Genomic DNA, 17,785 nt, shown 5'->3' on the forward strand with positions numbered 1-17,785 from the left:
ATATATATATCCAGCACTCTCCTCAGCCAACTTGGACAGCTGGCTGGAAAAGAAATACTCTTATTCTGTGGTGTTATATTTGGTGATAAGATTCAATATGATAATAGATGGGTAATAGGAAGTCCGGCCCCGTTTTGTTCCCAGCTAAAGAGTAAGAAGGCGGAGGGAGAGATACGTCTGAGGAAAATGACACCGTAGAAGAGAAGGTGAGATGGCTGCCATTTTCCTCGCTGCTTGTTTATTTATGCTGAATAGGACTTGACTGACTGCCAGACCTTGACAAAATAAGATAAGAGTTCCTTTCTGCACATCCGTCAGCCTGTCACATAGGATACGCTGACAGGTCAGCTGAGGAGAGGAGCTCTATACATTATACAGTATGCAGGCATATTTTTCACCATCTCACTTCCTTTTTTATCCGCTGTCATGGTCTTACTTTGCATCCATCCATCTATCTTTATATTCCCCCAACTCCACCCCCCTGCGTTCTTCTCACACAGCTTATAACTCGCTTTGTGACACATCTGTCCCCCTCTCTCTCTCTCTCTCGCTCTCTGTTTCTTATTTTTTTCCTTCTGTATCTGTTTCATCTCCTTCTCCTCTCCCTATGCACCACTGTTTCTATCTCCTGCTTCCTCTCGCTCCCTCTGTCTCACTTCCCCAGGGTACCAAGGTTAAAAACACAGCGAGGATTTAGATTCTGTTAGGGCCCGGTGATGAATGAGGGTGTCACCTCCACCGCACTTCCCGCCTCTCTCCATCCAGTGCAGTAATCATCTTCAGACATTAATATTTAACATTGTCACGCATCACAGACCAGCCCACAATCTGTGATTATCAGCCAATAACAAAAGGGAAGGAAGAAAAAAAGTCCACGTCAGCTTCTCGCCATCGCCTACGGCGACACAAATGCAACACATGGCATGAATGGGGGGTTGGGGGGGACGGAGGAAAGGCAAACAGTCTGTGGGTGTTTGTTGTGAGAGTGGTTGATGGTGGCCAAACACAGTAAATATTTAATGAGGCTTGTCTGGTAAGCGTTTCTCCCTATACTCTGGGGATTAGTATCAGTGCAGTGGGCTAAGGAGATAATTACTGGGTTTAAAGCTAAACCTCATTCAAGGTCTCTAAAGGAATCTACAACAACTACAGCTGAAGTTTACATATCTTACAGCTAGTGGTTTATATATATATATATGTATATATATGCGTATATATATATCTGTATATGCATAGCAATTTTTAAAGTGGTCTTGAGAAATGGTTGTCCAGCCTTTCTGAAGGGCTTTCAAAGGATTTCAGAGGATTTCTGTTTGTTGAGCTACTTAAAAGTGACCTAACTCTAGGGATGGAGACACGACAGCCAACTTAACCAAGAACCAATTTTAAATTGTATCTTTGTTACTAGTAGCCTGCTGCAAAAATACATAATTTATTGCAAATTGTTGTTGTTTTTTAGCAGAATCTCCAAAAAATGCCAAAGACAGCACAGTTTGACAAGCATAACATTGTATTTATGCAACAAAAATGTGTTTCTCAGCTTTTCAGCACAGAGTGCCCTTAAAAATTGATGAAAACTGGAGAAGTGGAGGAGAAAAGAAGAAGTGACGGACTTAAAAAAGTATCTGGAGCAGATGAACTGTACCTGAAAGTCAAGAAACAAAAGTTATCCACATCAAGAAGCCATTCTGATTAGCCATGGATTGGCCTCCACATGTGGGATCTTCAGTGTGGCAGCCAACATCCAAAGAATTTGAATGTCCATCAGGAAATGTGGAGAGCTATTCCTGAAGACTACTACAAGAAATTACAGAAAAGCTCATCTAGAGTTCAAGTGTTGAAGAATAAAGGTGGCCATGCCAAATATTTACTGTCAAGCTCACTGGAGCAAAAACGCTGGTTTATAATGTATTTCTATGTACTTTTGCACACGGTTCAATAAATCACTGCATCTTTCCATTTCTGCAATCTAAATATCTGGGTGCTGAAATGAGGGGTGTCGCGAGACTTTTAATAGTGCTCTCTCTCTCTCTACATATATATATATGTCTATAAGTATACACTGAATGAATTGGCATGACATTATGTCCTAGTATTTATCAATAAGGTGAATCTTTTTGTGGACTCAGACTAATTAAATGACAGGTTCTTAATAAAACCCCACGAATGTATCTGTATTAGCTCCAGAGATAAAGATGAGAGGTCACAAATTGTTTGTCTCTTTAGGCTTCTAAAAACATGCTAATTAAAACACTCTGTAAAGGGATTGTGAAGTGAGACTTTATGAATTATATACACCATGTCTTTGATATGTGGTGACAGTTAGACATGACTTTATTTTAAGGGTCACAAGAAAAAAAATTACCCATAAGTTGTATGGGATTTGCAGTGGAATAGAGATAATAACATTTTTAAATCAGTGCATGAATCAATTTATTATTAATTTAGATATAGTGGCTTATTTATTTAGGAGTACATCTAATGGCTCTACTACAGAGGAAAAACAAAACAAAAGGGTTTAGTTTGACTTTTTAGGCTCAAGAGATTTCAAGCTAGCTCAGTGTGTCATTTATTTACATGTGGCATTGCCGGCATGTGTTAGAGACTATTGGTCTGAAAAAAATCTGCACGCTAAGTCAGTTTTATTTATACAGATGATAATGACAAATCACACATTTGTCTAAAGGGGATTTTACAATCTGTTCAGCTCACTGTCTATCCTAGGCTAAACTGAACAATCAACACACAGCAACAAGCATTTTTTCAATCATAGACTGTACATACATGTCTGTGGACTTCTTCTCGAGGTAGCCACACACTAATGCACAATTATTTTCAGCTTTACCCTGAACGTGACCATAACTTACAAAGTTACCATCATGTTGTATTAAATGTGACATGAAGTCAAAATATTCCCAGGGTTAAAAAATAAAGACAACATATTTTATAGGCTTGTAAATAAAGTAGAGTCTCCCTCTGCTGGCTGTTGGACGGAATGCAGGTTTTAAGGTGCTTCCACTGACTTCACGTTTATGTCCATCTTTTATATACAGCCTCTGCTACCCACACGGATACATTCACGTAGACATGCTGTATGGAAACATTTGTGGGAAGGGTCATTTTGTTTTACTTGTACCAAAGTATATTATGGGATTGCAATGCAATGCCATGAAGATAATCTTGCTGCTCCCCCTGTGTTACCTGGGGGTCTATAATGTGAAATAAGTCAAAACACCCTTGCTGTTGACGGTGTCTACTCTTAAAGTGGAGGGATAATGGACAGTTTATTGCATTTTACTGCAATAAAAAGGAGCCTTGTTACAGTGGCTATGCATGGGACACAATGGCATGATAATAAACACAAAAACAGTCTCTCCTGCTTTTAGAGTAGAAATTTTTACAACATGTTTTGAATAATGCATTAAAAATGGACCTAAGGAGGTGGAAATAAACATCAATCCAAACCTATAACCATAACACACATACACCCACAAACCGATAAAATGACTCATTTTAATGACTTTGACTGTCTCCGAGCAGTGAATAGGCCATTTTGGGCATAAAATACATCTTGACCATTGTAAACATGTCCGTCTGAATTTAAAAAAAGAGCCCTATTTCTTTTATAATTTTTTTTTTTATTAAACTTTCATTTTAACTATGCTATTTAAATGTTTTATCTCATTCTTTCCAGCTGATTTGGTAAAGTAGTAAAACAAAGTAATACAACTACAGTAAAACAAGTAAAAGAACAACAAAAACCAGAAAAAAGGATTTTCTGCACTCTTCACTCAGCCACACTCACGTCTCAATTTCACAGAAATTACCCTAAAAGGGAAAAACATAGACCAAAGCAGTCGGATGTGACGAGTGGCATGTGGAACACAAGATTGAATTCAATTAGTCCGCTGATTTTGACTCATAGCCGTGCCCACCGCCCCCCTGGCGAGAGCAGCAATGTGCATTATGGGCAAATGGAGAGCTGCGATTTTATGCTGCTTAACACCTTTAACAGGCAGCTGCTTGGAGACGGGCACCTCTGTAATGGGTTTCTGGCTGGAGCTCAGGAGGGCTGGGTGGAAGGATGCTTGATAGCATCATAACGGTCTGGTTGGTCAGCAATGGAAGCAGTGGTCGGGCTGTTTGTGTGTATGTGTCTATGCGAGGCTGTCAGCTTGACTATTGAGTCAAAGTTCTTACTTTGGCACCTTTCACTGACTTGTCTGTTACTGTGCCTGAAGCGCGTGCATGTTTATACATTTATCCATGGCTGACTTATGGATTCAGGCTTCAGCTCCTATCTCATTCTGTCTCCATCCACAGACCTTTCCGCCTATTTTTTAGGTGTTACTGACTAACGGGATACAAGTTGAGGATGGAGGAAGGGAGAAAGGAAGAAAGAGAGCCAGTGTGAGTGTCAGCATACTGTTTGAGTCCTGTGGAAACATAATCCCTCAGCCTCTTTCCTTACTGGAAAATGTATGAATGTAAAGTGTAAGGCCGAAATACCCTGTATATCTTAACTTATGTGTGTGTGGAAGAAACAAAATGTGTGTGTAGGTACAAAAGGGCCTCTGTCACGGTCAGCTGTGGGAGGTGAATAATAAAGAGTCGTGCTTCTCCAGCCTCCTACCATCATTACACTCATTAAACTTCTTATTGGACTGGGAGAGCAGTGAGTGTGTGAGCCAGAGAGGAAAACTTCTGTGAATATAAGGATGGCTGCACTTACATACTGCTGCAGAACCCAGACGTTTAAGTGTACGCTCCAGATGTGAGAGTGACTAATCCTCTCCGGTGCCTACGTCTTTATCTATTGTGGTCGAGTCTGCAGAGACGGAGGCCTAATGTTCCTCAAGTCTCGGTGACACATCAGTTCAATTAGCGGCACCGACCAAAACACACTTTGTCAAACACAGACTCCTCTCTCTTACTCTCTCTCTGCCTACCAGTCTGACTCCATAATGAAGCTCGCTCTCGGCCAGGAGCAGGCTACACACCAGTGCGCACACAATAACTAAAACGGAGCAGTACAAAAACACACACGCGCGCACATGCACACACACAAACACAAGTGCGTTCACCTGCCAGACTGCCTACACAAACACTGTGTGCTTAACTTTCATTTCACAGGCTGGCTGCACAACTGAACTCCTCACAGGTAAATAGAACAGCTCTCAGTTTCATTAAGCAGCTCTGTGCATCGTCAGTTCTGCCTGGCCCACGTTTGACTTATTTAACTCCGCCAGGCATATTCAGCAGAGAAGAATGGTTCCTTTTGATCCTTGGATGTGACAGACATTTGATATACTTTACTGTACAAAGTAGGAAACACCATAGTGAAGGATGTATTCTTGAAGACGGCGCAACTCTGAAGTCTTCTTTCATCTACCCGTAGGAACTAAAAGGAATAAAACCGTGGCATTCACAATGAAGTTGTAGCTCTCGGCAAGATCTAGTTTAAAATTCTCTCTTATATGCTGTCTTTTTTCACGACTTTTATTTTAATCGTAGATCATTTCTAACATAGTAACTTCATAGCTTTAATGCGCTAAAACTAAGTGCAAGTATGCAAAACGTGACACTAAATTTCAAATCGTTCAACGCAGAAATGCAGTGTATGGAAAATGCAAAGAGAATACTAACTTGCATTTTAAATGAAACTCAAATTAAATTCAGCTTGAATTTCGGCAGTAATGCATCATTTAATAAAAACGACTGTAGATCTCGCCGTACACGGGTCGGTCTTTTTGTCGGTAAGCTGCTGAGGATGTGATTTGAAAAATGAGAAATTAATGGAGGTTTAGGGGAGTGAAAATTATTTAATCACGCAGGGACCAACTCTCCATTTTTCCCGCCCAGAAGTTGAAGAAAGATCTATTTGTCAATGCCGCTGAAAAGTTTTACAGATTCTAATCACCTACAACCATTTTTCTGCCTTCTATCTCATTGCTTACTTCATGCTTATAAATAACAGTCCTACTTATTCTGCCCTCTGACTTGAGTCAGCAGTTGTATGTGGTAACTGATTGTAACTTGTGTTGAATGTATCCAAACATACTCTCTTGATATGCTTTTACTTTGAAATGTCTCAGGAAGTGTGGGCAGTGTGATCCAAACATGTGACAAACATGCCTTTTTCCACTTGAGCTACAATCAGCTTATTTAGGTTGGTGTACATGGGAGGCGGACAAAAGGGTGGAGCAGCCTACAACTTGTGACAAGCAAACATGTGGACATTACTTCGATTTTTAGGAAGAACAAGAGTGCGAAGGTAAACTGCAATCTGCATCCAGGACAGAAACACCTACGTTATACTGCTGACACAACGCTGGCTCTGTGTAAGCTACTATACAATCAATTCCCAGAGTGACTTAAAGCTGAGTGTATGCTGACCCCAGCCCAGCAGCCAGAGCCTGAGTTTTGGCAGGTAACAATGGCAGCAATGAGCAGTCAGGCTTATAGCATTGTAGCATCCATTGCCACCTACGCATGCTTCCGCAGTAGAATTGCTGTGATGATTGCCATGAAGTCTCTTTCAGCTGCTTTTCAGCACTAAAAGAAAAACTGTAAGCGTGTCCTATCCTATTAGGACAGGGATTTGTATCAGTGTAGGACTGAGCCTCAGGATTATACTGCTAACCGGTAAATATGTGGCAATGCATTTAAGTACATATCATGAGCAGTGAAACAAGTAGTGTAACAAACTACTCTCTCCAGAGAGTAATTAAGTAAAGTAATGCGTAATACACAATAATGTGTAAAACACTTTTTTATGGGTAACGACGCCAAGACTGGTTGCAAGATATGAAGGAAAGAGAGAAAACTACATGAGTCAGGCCTGTCTGTGTGCAATAATTCACTTTAATTATTTATATAGCGCCATAGATTCACCAAAGCACTTTATAATGTAAAGTAAATAGATAATCACTAAGTTCTAGGTTTTTGTTGTTTTACACCCTTATTAATTGATCTAACTTCCCTTTCAATGCAGTGTTTGTCTTTTGATGCTTATTGTCGGGGCTGCAGTGACGCTCATGTGTCATGATGTAACAACATCGTTCTTTCTGCGCTCCTGTTGTTACAATTACAACTGCAGCACTCTTGCTATGCTAGCTGATGTAAAAGTGAAGTCCTTTCTGCTTTTTTGCTCGCTACAGTTTTACTTGTAAATTTTCACCTGTGTGCACAAACTTTGTCAATACAAAGCACAAGGTATATTTTTCCTGGCCTGTGAAAAGTTTGTCTGGCCATGGAGCATATAGCAGGAATAAATTCAGCATGAAATTTCCCCAGCCCACGTTAATGATCCCGCTCTAAACACAGTGAGCGAGCTGCTTCTAAATTTATTTAATTATTTTAGCCTTGTTTCCAGAATTCATAACCTCCGGCAAATAATAGCTTTTCGTCTCAATACTGGGGGAAAGAAATACCTTGCTTCCAATTCATCCAAGGTTGACTGAGCACACTTCCAATTCTGTGGTAAAGTTTTAAGTCACAGGAAAAGATGGGGTTAAGTACTGTATTGCAGCTATAGTGCATCACTACTGTTTTATTTCCTATCTAGCTTAGCTAGCTTCCCTGGGGACTCAACACTGTAGAGTGAATACACTGAATGTGATGGAGCAGCACTGTGTGGACTTCAGACTGATGAAGTTGCAGTTATGTGGCCTTTTTCATCAGCAAAAATGAGGCACTGAACTGTAGTAAGCCTGCAGCTGAAGCTTATGGCTATGACACACGGGGCAACGTAAGGGCAGGTTTGATGGAAATAAAGCACCGAGAGAGGTTGTTCCTTTAATCAAGCATCTGGCAGCATTTTGTTTTCAGGGTAGCGGGGTTGCATAGTGAGCGAGGACGCTTTGATTTAAACTGAAATGTCCTTGACCTGAATCCCTACTAGTTTTAGTTGAGCTATTCTGTTTCTGACTGTGTTGCGAGCACCCTGTGGAGGGGTATAAGCAAAGAAATGTTTGCTTCGGGGATCAACAAAAATCACAAAAAAAGTAGGAACTGAACTTTTTTTTTCTGCTCAGGGATTCATTTTACCACATGTTGGGAGCGTATTGACAACAGAATATTTATCACCAACTTAGTTCAACTTTGCACACTCGTCAAAAAGTTCCAAAAAAGATTTAAAATCTTTCTCTTTTTTCAAAACAAGAAGCAGATGTTAACCCATTGCTGTCAATACCTATCTGACAAACACCTGGAGCTGACCACAGGTGGCTGTGACAATATAAATCCTTACAGGTAAACGCAAAGGCGCAAATGAACATACGCGCACCTTTGTTGATCTAACACCCTTTCCAGGTCTCAGTAGGATTCCCAGACTAAATAAAGTAGCTGTGATGACAGAAGCTGCAACATGTGTGTGTTTGTGCGTGTGGTCTCCTTCTGTTTAATTAAACATGTGTCCGGGGAAAGAAACGCACGCAGATGGCACATAAAAATGAACTCCATCACATTTTGGGGGTTCTTGAAATTACCGTTGCTGTTATTATCCCCATCATATGTGGAAATCTTTAAGGTCTGAATAGAAATGTGTGTGGATATGGGTGCTTTAAATGCATTGGAGCACTTGTTATACATTAACAGCTGTGCCTTTTAGCACCTTATACGGGTTGTAAATAAAAGGCAGCAAATGGTTCTCTGATCTGAGTAAATGTGTGGCTCTAATATAACTTAGAAAAACCGTCCAAATAAGTCTTCCCCGGCAAAGAATTGCCTCTGAAGTCAGTATGTAATTACCTCTCCGGTGCCTGAAACGTCCCTAATTAAGTCCATATCACAATGTTAGAAGACAAGGAGTCAATGAGAAAACAAAACAAAGGAGAAAGGGACAACAAGTGAAAATGCAAGAGCAAGAAGGAAGAGGGAGGAGGAAGACAACTTGTCTAAACAAACAGAAAATTTATAAGAGTCAATGCAAAGTGCCTGTTTGACCTTTCCTGCTTTCCTTTGTGTAGTACGACTGTAACTGCGACGACGCTGTCACCTCCACGGACACACGCAAACCATCTTTAACATCTCCTGTCCTGTTCCCTCATTCCTAATGACAAGTTGCTCTATTCCTAGCGTGTTAATGGCCACCATGCAATGACAGGAATATGACCACAGGAACCGTGTGGCTCTGTAGGTGCACGAAGCAGGAGATGATAAGGTACGACTGCTAAATTGCTACTTAATGGGAGGTCAGTCTTTTTATTTGGGTGTTCTGCATCGACTAATGTGTCACGGGCAATTATCACATACTATATATGCTCGCGAGGTATCAAGGTCTTGCGTGGGATGTTTCATCGTGTACACTGTATTATTTCGCTTTACAACAGACCATTACACAACCTCTGTAATGTGACTTTTTTTCCTGCTAAATGCGATTTGGGTCAATGAAAGTATTTTACAGCATTTTACTAAAATTTTCTAAAAGCAAAAAGCACCCAATTATTTAATTTAACCAAGTGAATGTCTGTGTCCAATCTTTTACATGAAAATTCTATGAAAATACACATAATTCTTATTTCATTTCTAAGTCAAAAGAAGTTAAAAAACATTCAGCTTTGGGCCTAAAACATAAAAAAAAATCCAAACGTCTACTTAAAATGATAAAGAAAACACGCAAACAAACAGAAATACACTTCAAGAATCCCATGCATCCACAAGGCCCTGACCCATATTCTTTAATCCGTTTTCAACAGGGGGACAAGATGCTACAGCTATCATGTTCGTTCTCTCTTATTTTTACCAGGACTGAGGATGAGGGAGTCTGTGCGTGTATGAAAATAGCAGCAGAAATAACACAAGCATCACATCATTCTGTCATCAAGAAGAACACTCGTATTTCAACACTTCCTTGCATCATCTTTGCTTTAGAGACATCTTTGTGGCAGAAAATAAGCCTATTCATATGTGGAATGATTACAGTATGTGTGTGTGTGTGTGTGTGTGTGTGCGTGCGTGCATGGTATTAAATAGGTCTTGGTAATAAATCTGATGGCTGCTGCCACTGTATAAATATAGCCGGGGGATTTGGTCGTGTTAGATGTTCCCATTTCATCACCACTGACGCTTCGTCGCATCAAATGGCTTAAGCTGAGCTCCCAAACAATGAACAGCCACAGAGAAAAGACGGGTGTTAGAACGGTGCATATGAGAGGCATTGTTCTGCATGACATACCTGACCACACCCGGGACAGTCGTTGCCGTTCTCACAGGTTCTCCGGCGTGACTGGATGCCGCCGCCACAAGGCACAGTGCAGCGTTCCCACGCCGACCAGGCGGACCAGTAGACGTGTGGCGGGCAGGGCAAGTGTTCGTTGCAGTACCTGAGAAGTCACATAAGCACAGATTTAAACTCATAGTAGTCAAGCGCAGCCACATTCAGCTGATGGCTTATCTAATGGCAAGTTTATTTGTATAGCACAATTCAACAACAAGGTGATTCAAAGTGGTCTCCAATACATCCAACTGGCAAATTTCACACACAGCAGGACGCTCTACTTAAGCTGATTTAGCCTGACCATGGTTACCATGCATCTGCAAGCCACTCAGCAATCATCCTCAAACTCAGCTTATCATATCATTCTGCTTCTGTATTAAACAATATCTATCTATAGCTCCTGCTCTGCCCCACTAGTCTGCAAATAGATGCAGATGGAAATACCTTTCTTCCTTTAACTGCAGCAGTCCTGACTCAAAGATAAATTCAAGACCCCCAGCAGGAGAGAGAGAGAGTTATCGAGTACTTTTGTGAGTTTATTCTGCTTAAAAGGTGAATGTATCTCTAACCAGTCTCATCCTCTGTATTCCAGGTTGCGTCACTGACCACTCTGCACTTCATGTCAGTTCAACAAGCTGTAAACAACACTGTCATGTCATGTTTAATATCAAACTCATAAGCAGCTGTCTTTAAGATGGTTATTACCCTCCAAGAAGTAACTAAAGTGTCCAATAACACTTCATCTGTAGCTGTTTCAGTCTTCAAAAAAACTCCTGAGGCTCTGACAGGAGTTAGGTTAAAAGCTTTCACAGAGGATACCTTATTGAATCATGTATAGGAGTCTCTGGGATTGTCTGTGGAAAATGGAATAGCTTCTTTATCTGACAGACCACTGAAATTATATACGAAGGACACCGAAGACGTCACCGCACTCTTGAAACCTTGCCACTGCGCTACAACTACAAATAGCTCAGACCACAAGACAGGGATGTTTGAAAAGGCGTGTAAACTTCACTTCCAACAAACCAACATCCCTCTTTGATGTGGCCTTGGAGTGAAGGGAACACAGCTCGGTGCGAGTCTGAAGGTCTGTAGCGTATGTCTGTGCATAATGTTGTATTAGCCACTGTGGCTTCAAAGTACAGTTAAGAAAATTGAATCTCAAAACACAACTTCCACATGTAGTTTGCATAATTCATTGACACAGCCTATTAAAAAAGCCTCACATGTGCATGCATCATCTGTAATTACATCGTTTTACAAGACAGGATTATGGCGATGTCTAAAATACTTTAATAGCTCAATCCTCATTAGGCATTAACTACAGACGATTGCCAGTCTAATTAGAGCCCTATAATTTATTTTATAACTCTTACACATGCTATAAAATTGCTTTTATTGCTATTTTGTTGTCTTTTTGCAGATGACCGCTTTTTGAAGAAAACCGAGTCTTCTTTAAACCCTTCCTCCAGAGGCTCAGGCGGGATATTTCCATTGTACCATTCTCAAACACTTGGCTATTGTTCACAGCAAATCAAACGCCACATTCTGTACACTCCATGTGGTTAAAAATCCTTAGAGCAGCGTCTTTCTTTCCACTTCTACTAATCTGCGCGGTTGTACGATACAGTAGGGAGGCGGAGTGTGGAAAAGTGAGGACAAGTGTGGATTACAATCTTGCGAAAGCCCAGAGAAGGGGGAAGATGCACAAACACACATGCTCACACGGACGACCGTGCAAACATTAACTGCAGCAACCCAACACAATATGAAAAAAAAAAAACATGTCCGCAATCAATATGTAGAGCTTTAGAATCATCATCATCATACACACTAATCATTTCAGACGAGCAAGTGGCTTTGCTCCATCTCATCTTATCCTTTTCCCTTCTCAGTAAAACACACAGAGCTGATCAAACCAAAAGTGAGGCTAATTACCCGCTATAGGCTGAGTAAGCAGTGCGGACGCTGTCAGTGTGCTGAGGGAAATACCAACAGAAGGTTCATAAATGCAGGCATTAACTGGCCAGACTTAAGCCCGTAGCGCTGCTGTTTCATAGCATTTGCTTTATCTTTAAAAGCTTTGCCTGCTGCAAACAATCAGGGCCAGACTTATTGGAGGCCTGTTGGCTAATGCAAAAAAAAAGACGTAGAAAAAGAAGTTTATTTTGCCCTCAGAATCGTTGTATTTTGCGAATATGCGTGTCTGTGTAAATATAAGCTCGTGTCATATCCATGGATCTGTGAACATAAGGCCTGCGAGTTAATCCCAACAGAGTGCTTGAAGCAAGAACAGCGTATAGTGTGTCTTTGCTGCAGATGTCTAGCACCTATGAAAGAAACCCAGTGCCTCATAAAATAAAAGCCTCCACTGGCATTAAAAGAATCGCTCAGTGAGCAGAATTTGAAAAAACGCCAGTCCGCCTCACGCTTTTAACGACAGAGGTGGTTGAATTTTTTTTGGACACTGTGTTGATCACCTAATTTTTTTTTTACATCTCTTCCCAATTTGTTTTGTGGCACAAGCAATAAACATTCCTGCTTCACCAGGACACACACATACACCTTTTCTAGCATCCCTTTCTTTTTCCTCCCTCGGGCAGTCTCAAACTGACACAGCATAATTCATCTGTTAACACATTTTCTTTCAGTGTCTCTGCTTTCCTGTTCATTTCTCTCTTCAAGCACTTAACACACACACACACACACACACACGCAAGACTCCTCCCCTTTCACTCCTGTCTTACAAGGATCCTTTTCCAGCTCTCACAGCTGGCCTCTAAGGTGGCCTAAGGTGTTTTAAATAGCTGAACAGAGCAAGCAGTGATGGAAGGGGAGATGAAACAAATGAGATTAAAGCTCGGAGAGTGAAATCGAAGGGTGGTTGGTGTAAAATGCGCTTCTGGCCTCCTGTGGTCTTTAGTGCCAGCCAGCATTTTTTGGGTTTGGTTCCTGAGTAAGTGGGCTGTGCCGGTCACTCTGTACATGTTTTGCTTAGGGCTCGTGGCGGAGCAGTCACTTTCTCAAGGACTGCTCCAGGAGCAGCAATGAGTGCCAGAGGGTGGGGGGGAGGCAGGAGGTTAGACGAGGGAGTGAGAGGAAATGAAAAAGTGCTGGGAGAGGAAAAAAAAGAAAAACAAGTAATATAAGGTTCATCCTTGAAGGCCGTATCCGATTACTCACCCATCACGCTGCTTCTGTTGCCATGGTGACAACTGGTAACAATTTCTGTCTCCTTTCTCCTTCCCTGTATCCTCTGAACTGTGTTTATTTGTACTTTTACAGCCTTCACCTCGGGTTAACAGCAGGGGATGGATGAAAAACATCAGACACTATGGACACCAAGAAGGAATGCCGCTCTGTACTTGGATGGAATTAACTTTCTCTAAGACAGCTTGTTTCGTATATTTTTCGAACACACCTAAAGATCTTAAAGTTTTCCTCAGTGCTTTTCAGGTTCACCTTATTTAATTGACCTCATTTAACTCAAGAAAACTCATCTCTTGACCTTTTCTACCTTGCTTCTTCGCATACTTTCTCCTTGAAAATTTTTTTCAGGCCTTCAAGGTTGCTTAGAAACCATACAAACATCTTTAAAAAGGCGATTATTCTACAGCAAAGCCTCCAAAGCTTCAAAACGTGGACTCAGTCTGTGTGTGAAAGCCAGATAATTACCCAAGCGCAGGCCTATCCCACTTATTCCTTAATTGGCTGTCACATATTTGGACAGAAGTGAGGGGGGAAGGCGGGGAGGAAAACAAAAAGTCACAGCCAAAGTCGTACTTTCTAACAGCAGGTTGCAAATTATGGGGGAAAAAAGTTGTTTTCTTTTTCCCTTTCCTTAAACATGCATGGATCCAAACGCACTTGTAAAGCTTGTTTTTACTTGAATCGGCTCATGTTGACCGATGTATACGTGTGGGTGTTGTGTTTGCATTATTCACCTCTCCTCGCGGTTCTGGCCCACGCATACTCGTCCGCCGTGGCGAGGGGTCGGGTTGCTGCACGAACGCTGACGCACCTGAAAGCCAATACCGCAGGTGGTGCTGCAGGGAGACCAGGAAGTCCAGGGGGTCCACGCTCCATTTCTATGGTGACAGACGAAGTAATGTCAGTCTGTGACTTTAGCCACTGATTGAGAAGCTGTGCAATTGGTCTTGCTTGTACCAGATTGTCCTGTCTTTATTGTTTAAGAAGAAGGTCTTGGCTGAGAAGCCATTCCTCATCGCATGTTGCTCAGAGGAACAGCACGACCTTTCTCAGGGCTAACACAGAGAAACACGCCGCCATTCACCATCACATTCACACCTATGGTCAATTTAGCCACACGGGAAGAGTAAGGACCAGCCTGCAATCTGAACCTTCTCCCTTTTTGGCGATGGTGCTAACCACTTCACCACTGTGCTGCTTGCGGGCGATCAGACCAATCTTTGTAGCACATATTAAGGGAAAATGAGCCAGTGAAACAAATCAGATAAAGGGATGTGTTTTCACGTGTCTGTTTCATTTTAAATGTAATAATAGGCTCCGAGTTTGAGATAAGCATTTATGATTATGCTCAGACATTTATTACTGCAAAAGATTAATTGACTGTTTCTAACTTCCCTTCATCAAAATGCCTCATCCTTCATGAATGAATATGCTCACATCCTTGTATAGCCGCCTGAAGAATCATGCAGCTCCAACTTTAACTGTGAGAGTTAAAAACAGTCACGTCAGCTGATGCGGTGCAAAAAAAGGCAACGCCCAATCAACACTTGTTAGCCCTAAATAGGTGACAGTGAGGATGTAACACATAATGACTGGCTGTGTGTAGATACCAAAGGAGTAGATGCAATTCTCCAGGAAATTAACTAACATCTCAACCTCACTCTTAAAGGTACAGTCAGTCGTTTTCAAGGTTACTTTATAGAAAAAAATCAATGTTACTTATAAGTACATATTGATTAATCTGTAATTACATCTTCCAAGAAACTGATGCCTTAATTTAAAATTAGTAGAAGTCTCTATATTACCCCGCCATCTTGAATACAGCGACCAAAAAGGACATCAACTTGTGCTTTATGTCTGTGACTAGAGACCACATATCTAGTACACCTTACTATTGGGAACTGTCAACCTTTGAGTCACCGAGCAGCTGAATAGGGGAATAATGTTGACGTGCCCGCTGTTCAAACGTTACTCAAAGTTCCAGTTCTATCATTCCCTACATAGATGTATGCAAAAATATTCATAGACAATTTAGAAACATTTGCACATATGTGCTGCTGCATCAACAAAGTAGTTTACCTGGAGCAGTTGGCGACCTCAACACTGATCCCATGACACTGCTGCCCACCACACTGCGGGGCTGGGTTATCGCAGGCTCGCGTCCGACACAGACAAGACCCTGCACTGCCTCCGTCGTTGTGGCTACAAGTGGACCAGCCGGACCAGGCACCAAAGCCTCCATCGACTGTAACATTACGAACCTAGCAGCAACAGAGAAGGTCAAAAATAAAACACCTGAAAGTAATGGCTTTCTCAGAAAATGGTCATTGAGTGATGCTCTCAGGAAGGTATTGCTCTGTGAAATTCAGCCCATTGGTGGATGAAAACAGAAATCAATTTTCCTCTAATAGATGCAAAGAAAAAAAAACATTACATCTACAGCACACCCCAAATTGCGCATTTATGTGCTGTAAACATAAGGAAGATACACAAAAATTGCATCAGGAAATGATGAGCGACGAAAACGGGAAAATAGAGATTCATAAATGCAGATCAAGGCTGTGAATGGACACATTCAAAGGACAGAAATATGAGGAAATAAAAGTGGCCTCATAACTGAATATGTGAAGCAAAACAGAATCGAACAGGAAGGCTCTGATATTGCAGCCGCTATGAATTACGACTGATGTCCTAGGCGTATGAGCTAAATACAAAAAAGCGCCGTTGTGAGATTCAGAGCTGCAGATGATATGAGCCATGTCGCCGCAACATTTCAGGATGATTTAAAAATGCAAAGAACACTTTCACACAAGGGGAAGAGGGAGCGTGATCATCAGCAGTTTTGGCAGAAGCAGAATACCGTCTGGCCTCCGCTCTTTTTGGTAATTGAACTCTGCTGTGTGCCTAAATGGGGTACCCTTGGCTGAGGCAGACAACATCAATGGGCTGCCTAGAAAGCAAACAACTATACAGCGACAGCCAATGCAGAAATATTGCAATATCATTTACAGCTGAGGCTATAAATGATTTGGTAGATGAATATTTCATGCTGTATATATCTCTCATTAAAAAATAAAGATCCAAAGAGAAATAAAATTACTTTTTTACTGTCAGGAAATGTAGTTTTTTTTCATTAAAATGCCAAAATAGAAGGGAAAAGGCGCCAGAAAGAGGACAATAGAAAAAATCTGAAAAATGATGAAAAGCACTCATATTTCTTTATGGAATATAAAAATAATACTTTCTTTCCCTGACTGAAAAAGCAAGAGAGGGGTCTCTTTTTATTCAAAAATATATATATAAAAAACATGCTTTAGATTTGGGCTTGGTGGAGGACAGGCAAAGCGGATACCTTACCAAAAATATTGAGTAAAAATTTCCATTTTACCTGAGTTACCTGAAAAATGTCTGTTACTAAGACTTTCACCTCCCCTAAAACCACAGCAAAACACATTTTTTTGCTTGTTTCCAGACATGAGACTGTGAAGCCAGATGGCGATTATGAATAGGTTGGTAAAGCGTATCTCCTGTCTCTGCCTACACAACACTACTCAGTGTGCAAACCCTTGACTGGCCTCCAACTCCAGGCTTCCACTTCGCAGGAGAACAGACATTCAGCCAGTTTAGCCTTTGCAAACTGTTAATGGACTCACAGGGAGTGAAACTGTAGCTGTGATAAAAGAACGCTTCTTTATTTTCAGGTTTTACAAACTGCGAATGAATTGTTGTAGACTCCTACTGTCTGGCCATTCCTCAGTGTCAGCATATAAAGTTCATTTAGATTAACTCATGATCACTCTAAATGGACTAGACCGGACCAGACAAAGGTTAACCAAGAAAATATATACCCCATCAGTGGTGTGGGCAGTGATATGTGGCCACCTGAAAATGCATAAAAACTAAAGTATTAGTGGCTATGCAGCAAGAAACACAGGTAATATCTTCAATCAGCATTTAAAGTAATAACTTGAATTTTGGGGGGCGGGGGAGATGTGAACCCCCCCAAATGACAGTTAGATTAAAAGATAAGCCATGCTGTCTCACGTCCATGATTAGACAGATGACAATTACTTTAAGCTATGATACTGTTAGGAAAATGGGAGCGACAACTTGATTTTTACACTTTTATTTTGTAAAATTTTACATCATATAACAACAACTTATAGAGAGAAGATATAAAAAATGGACAAAGCCACTGCGACTGTGTGAAACCAGACGTGAACATACAGGGAGTGCAGAATTATTAGGCAAGTTGTATTTCTGAGGAATAATTTTATTATTGAACAACAACCATGTTCTCAATGAACCCAAAAAACTCATTAATATCAAAGCTGAATGTTTTTGGAAGCAGTTTTT

General features: G+C 41.1%; 1 protein-coding gene across 4 annotated transcripts in view; it reads right to left on the reverse strand.

The window, feature by feature from the left end:
• The window catches only part of sema5a (sema domain, seven thrombospondin repeats (type 1 and type 1-like), transmembrane domain (TM) and short cytoplasmic domain, (semaphorin) 5A), a 145,488-nt gene that overhangs the window by 31,725 nt on the left and 95,978 nt on the right, over positions 1–17,785 (reverse strand). For all 4 annotated transcript variants that reach the window (XR_001290638.1, XR_311447.1, XM_013916000.1 and 1 more), the window contains exons 13-15: positions 15,509–15,690; positions 14,164–14,307; positions 10,178–10,325 (exon numbers count right to left, since the gene is read on the reverse strand). Coding sequence is in view for 2 of the 4 variants with exons in the window: in XM_013916000.1 (XP_013771454.1) it covers positions 10,178–10,325; positions 14,164–14,307; positions 15,509–15,690 (474 nt within the window). In the remaining 2 variants the exon portion in view is untranslated. The remainder of the gene's footprint in view (positions 1–10,177; positions 10,326–14,163; positions 14,308–15,508; positions 15,691–17,785) is intronic.

Source organism: Pundamilia nyererei, unplaced genomic scaffold (assembly GCF_000239375.1).
Source record: "Pundamilia nyererei isolate P.nyererei 1_Seehausen unplaced genomic scaffold, PunNye1.0 scaffold00007, whole genome shotgun sequence".
Lineage (NCBI taxonomy): Eukaryota > Metazoa > Chordata > Actinopteri > Cichliformes > Cichlidae > Pundamilia > Pundamilia nyererei.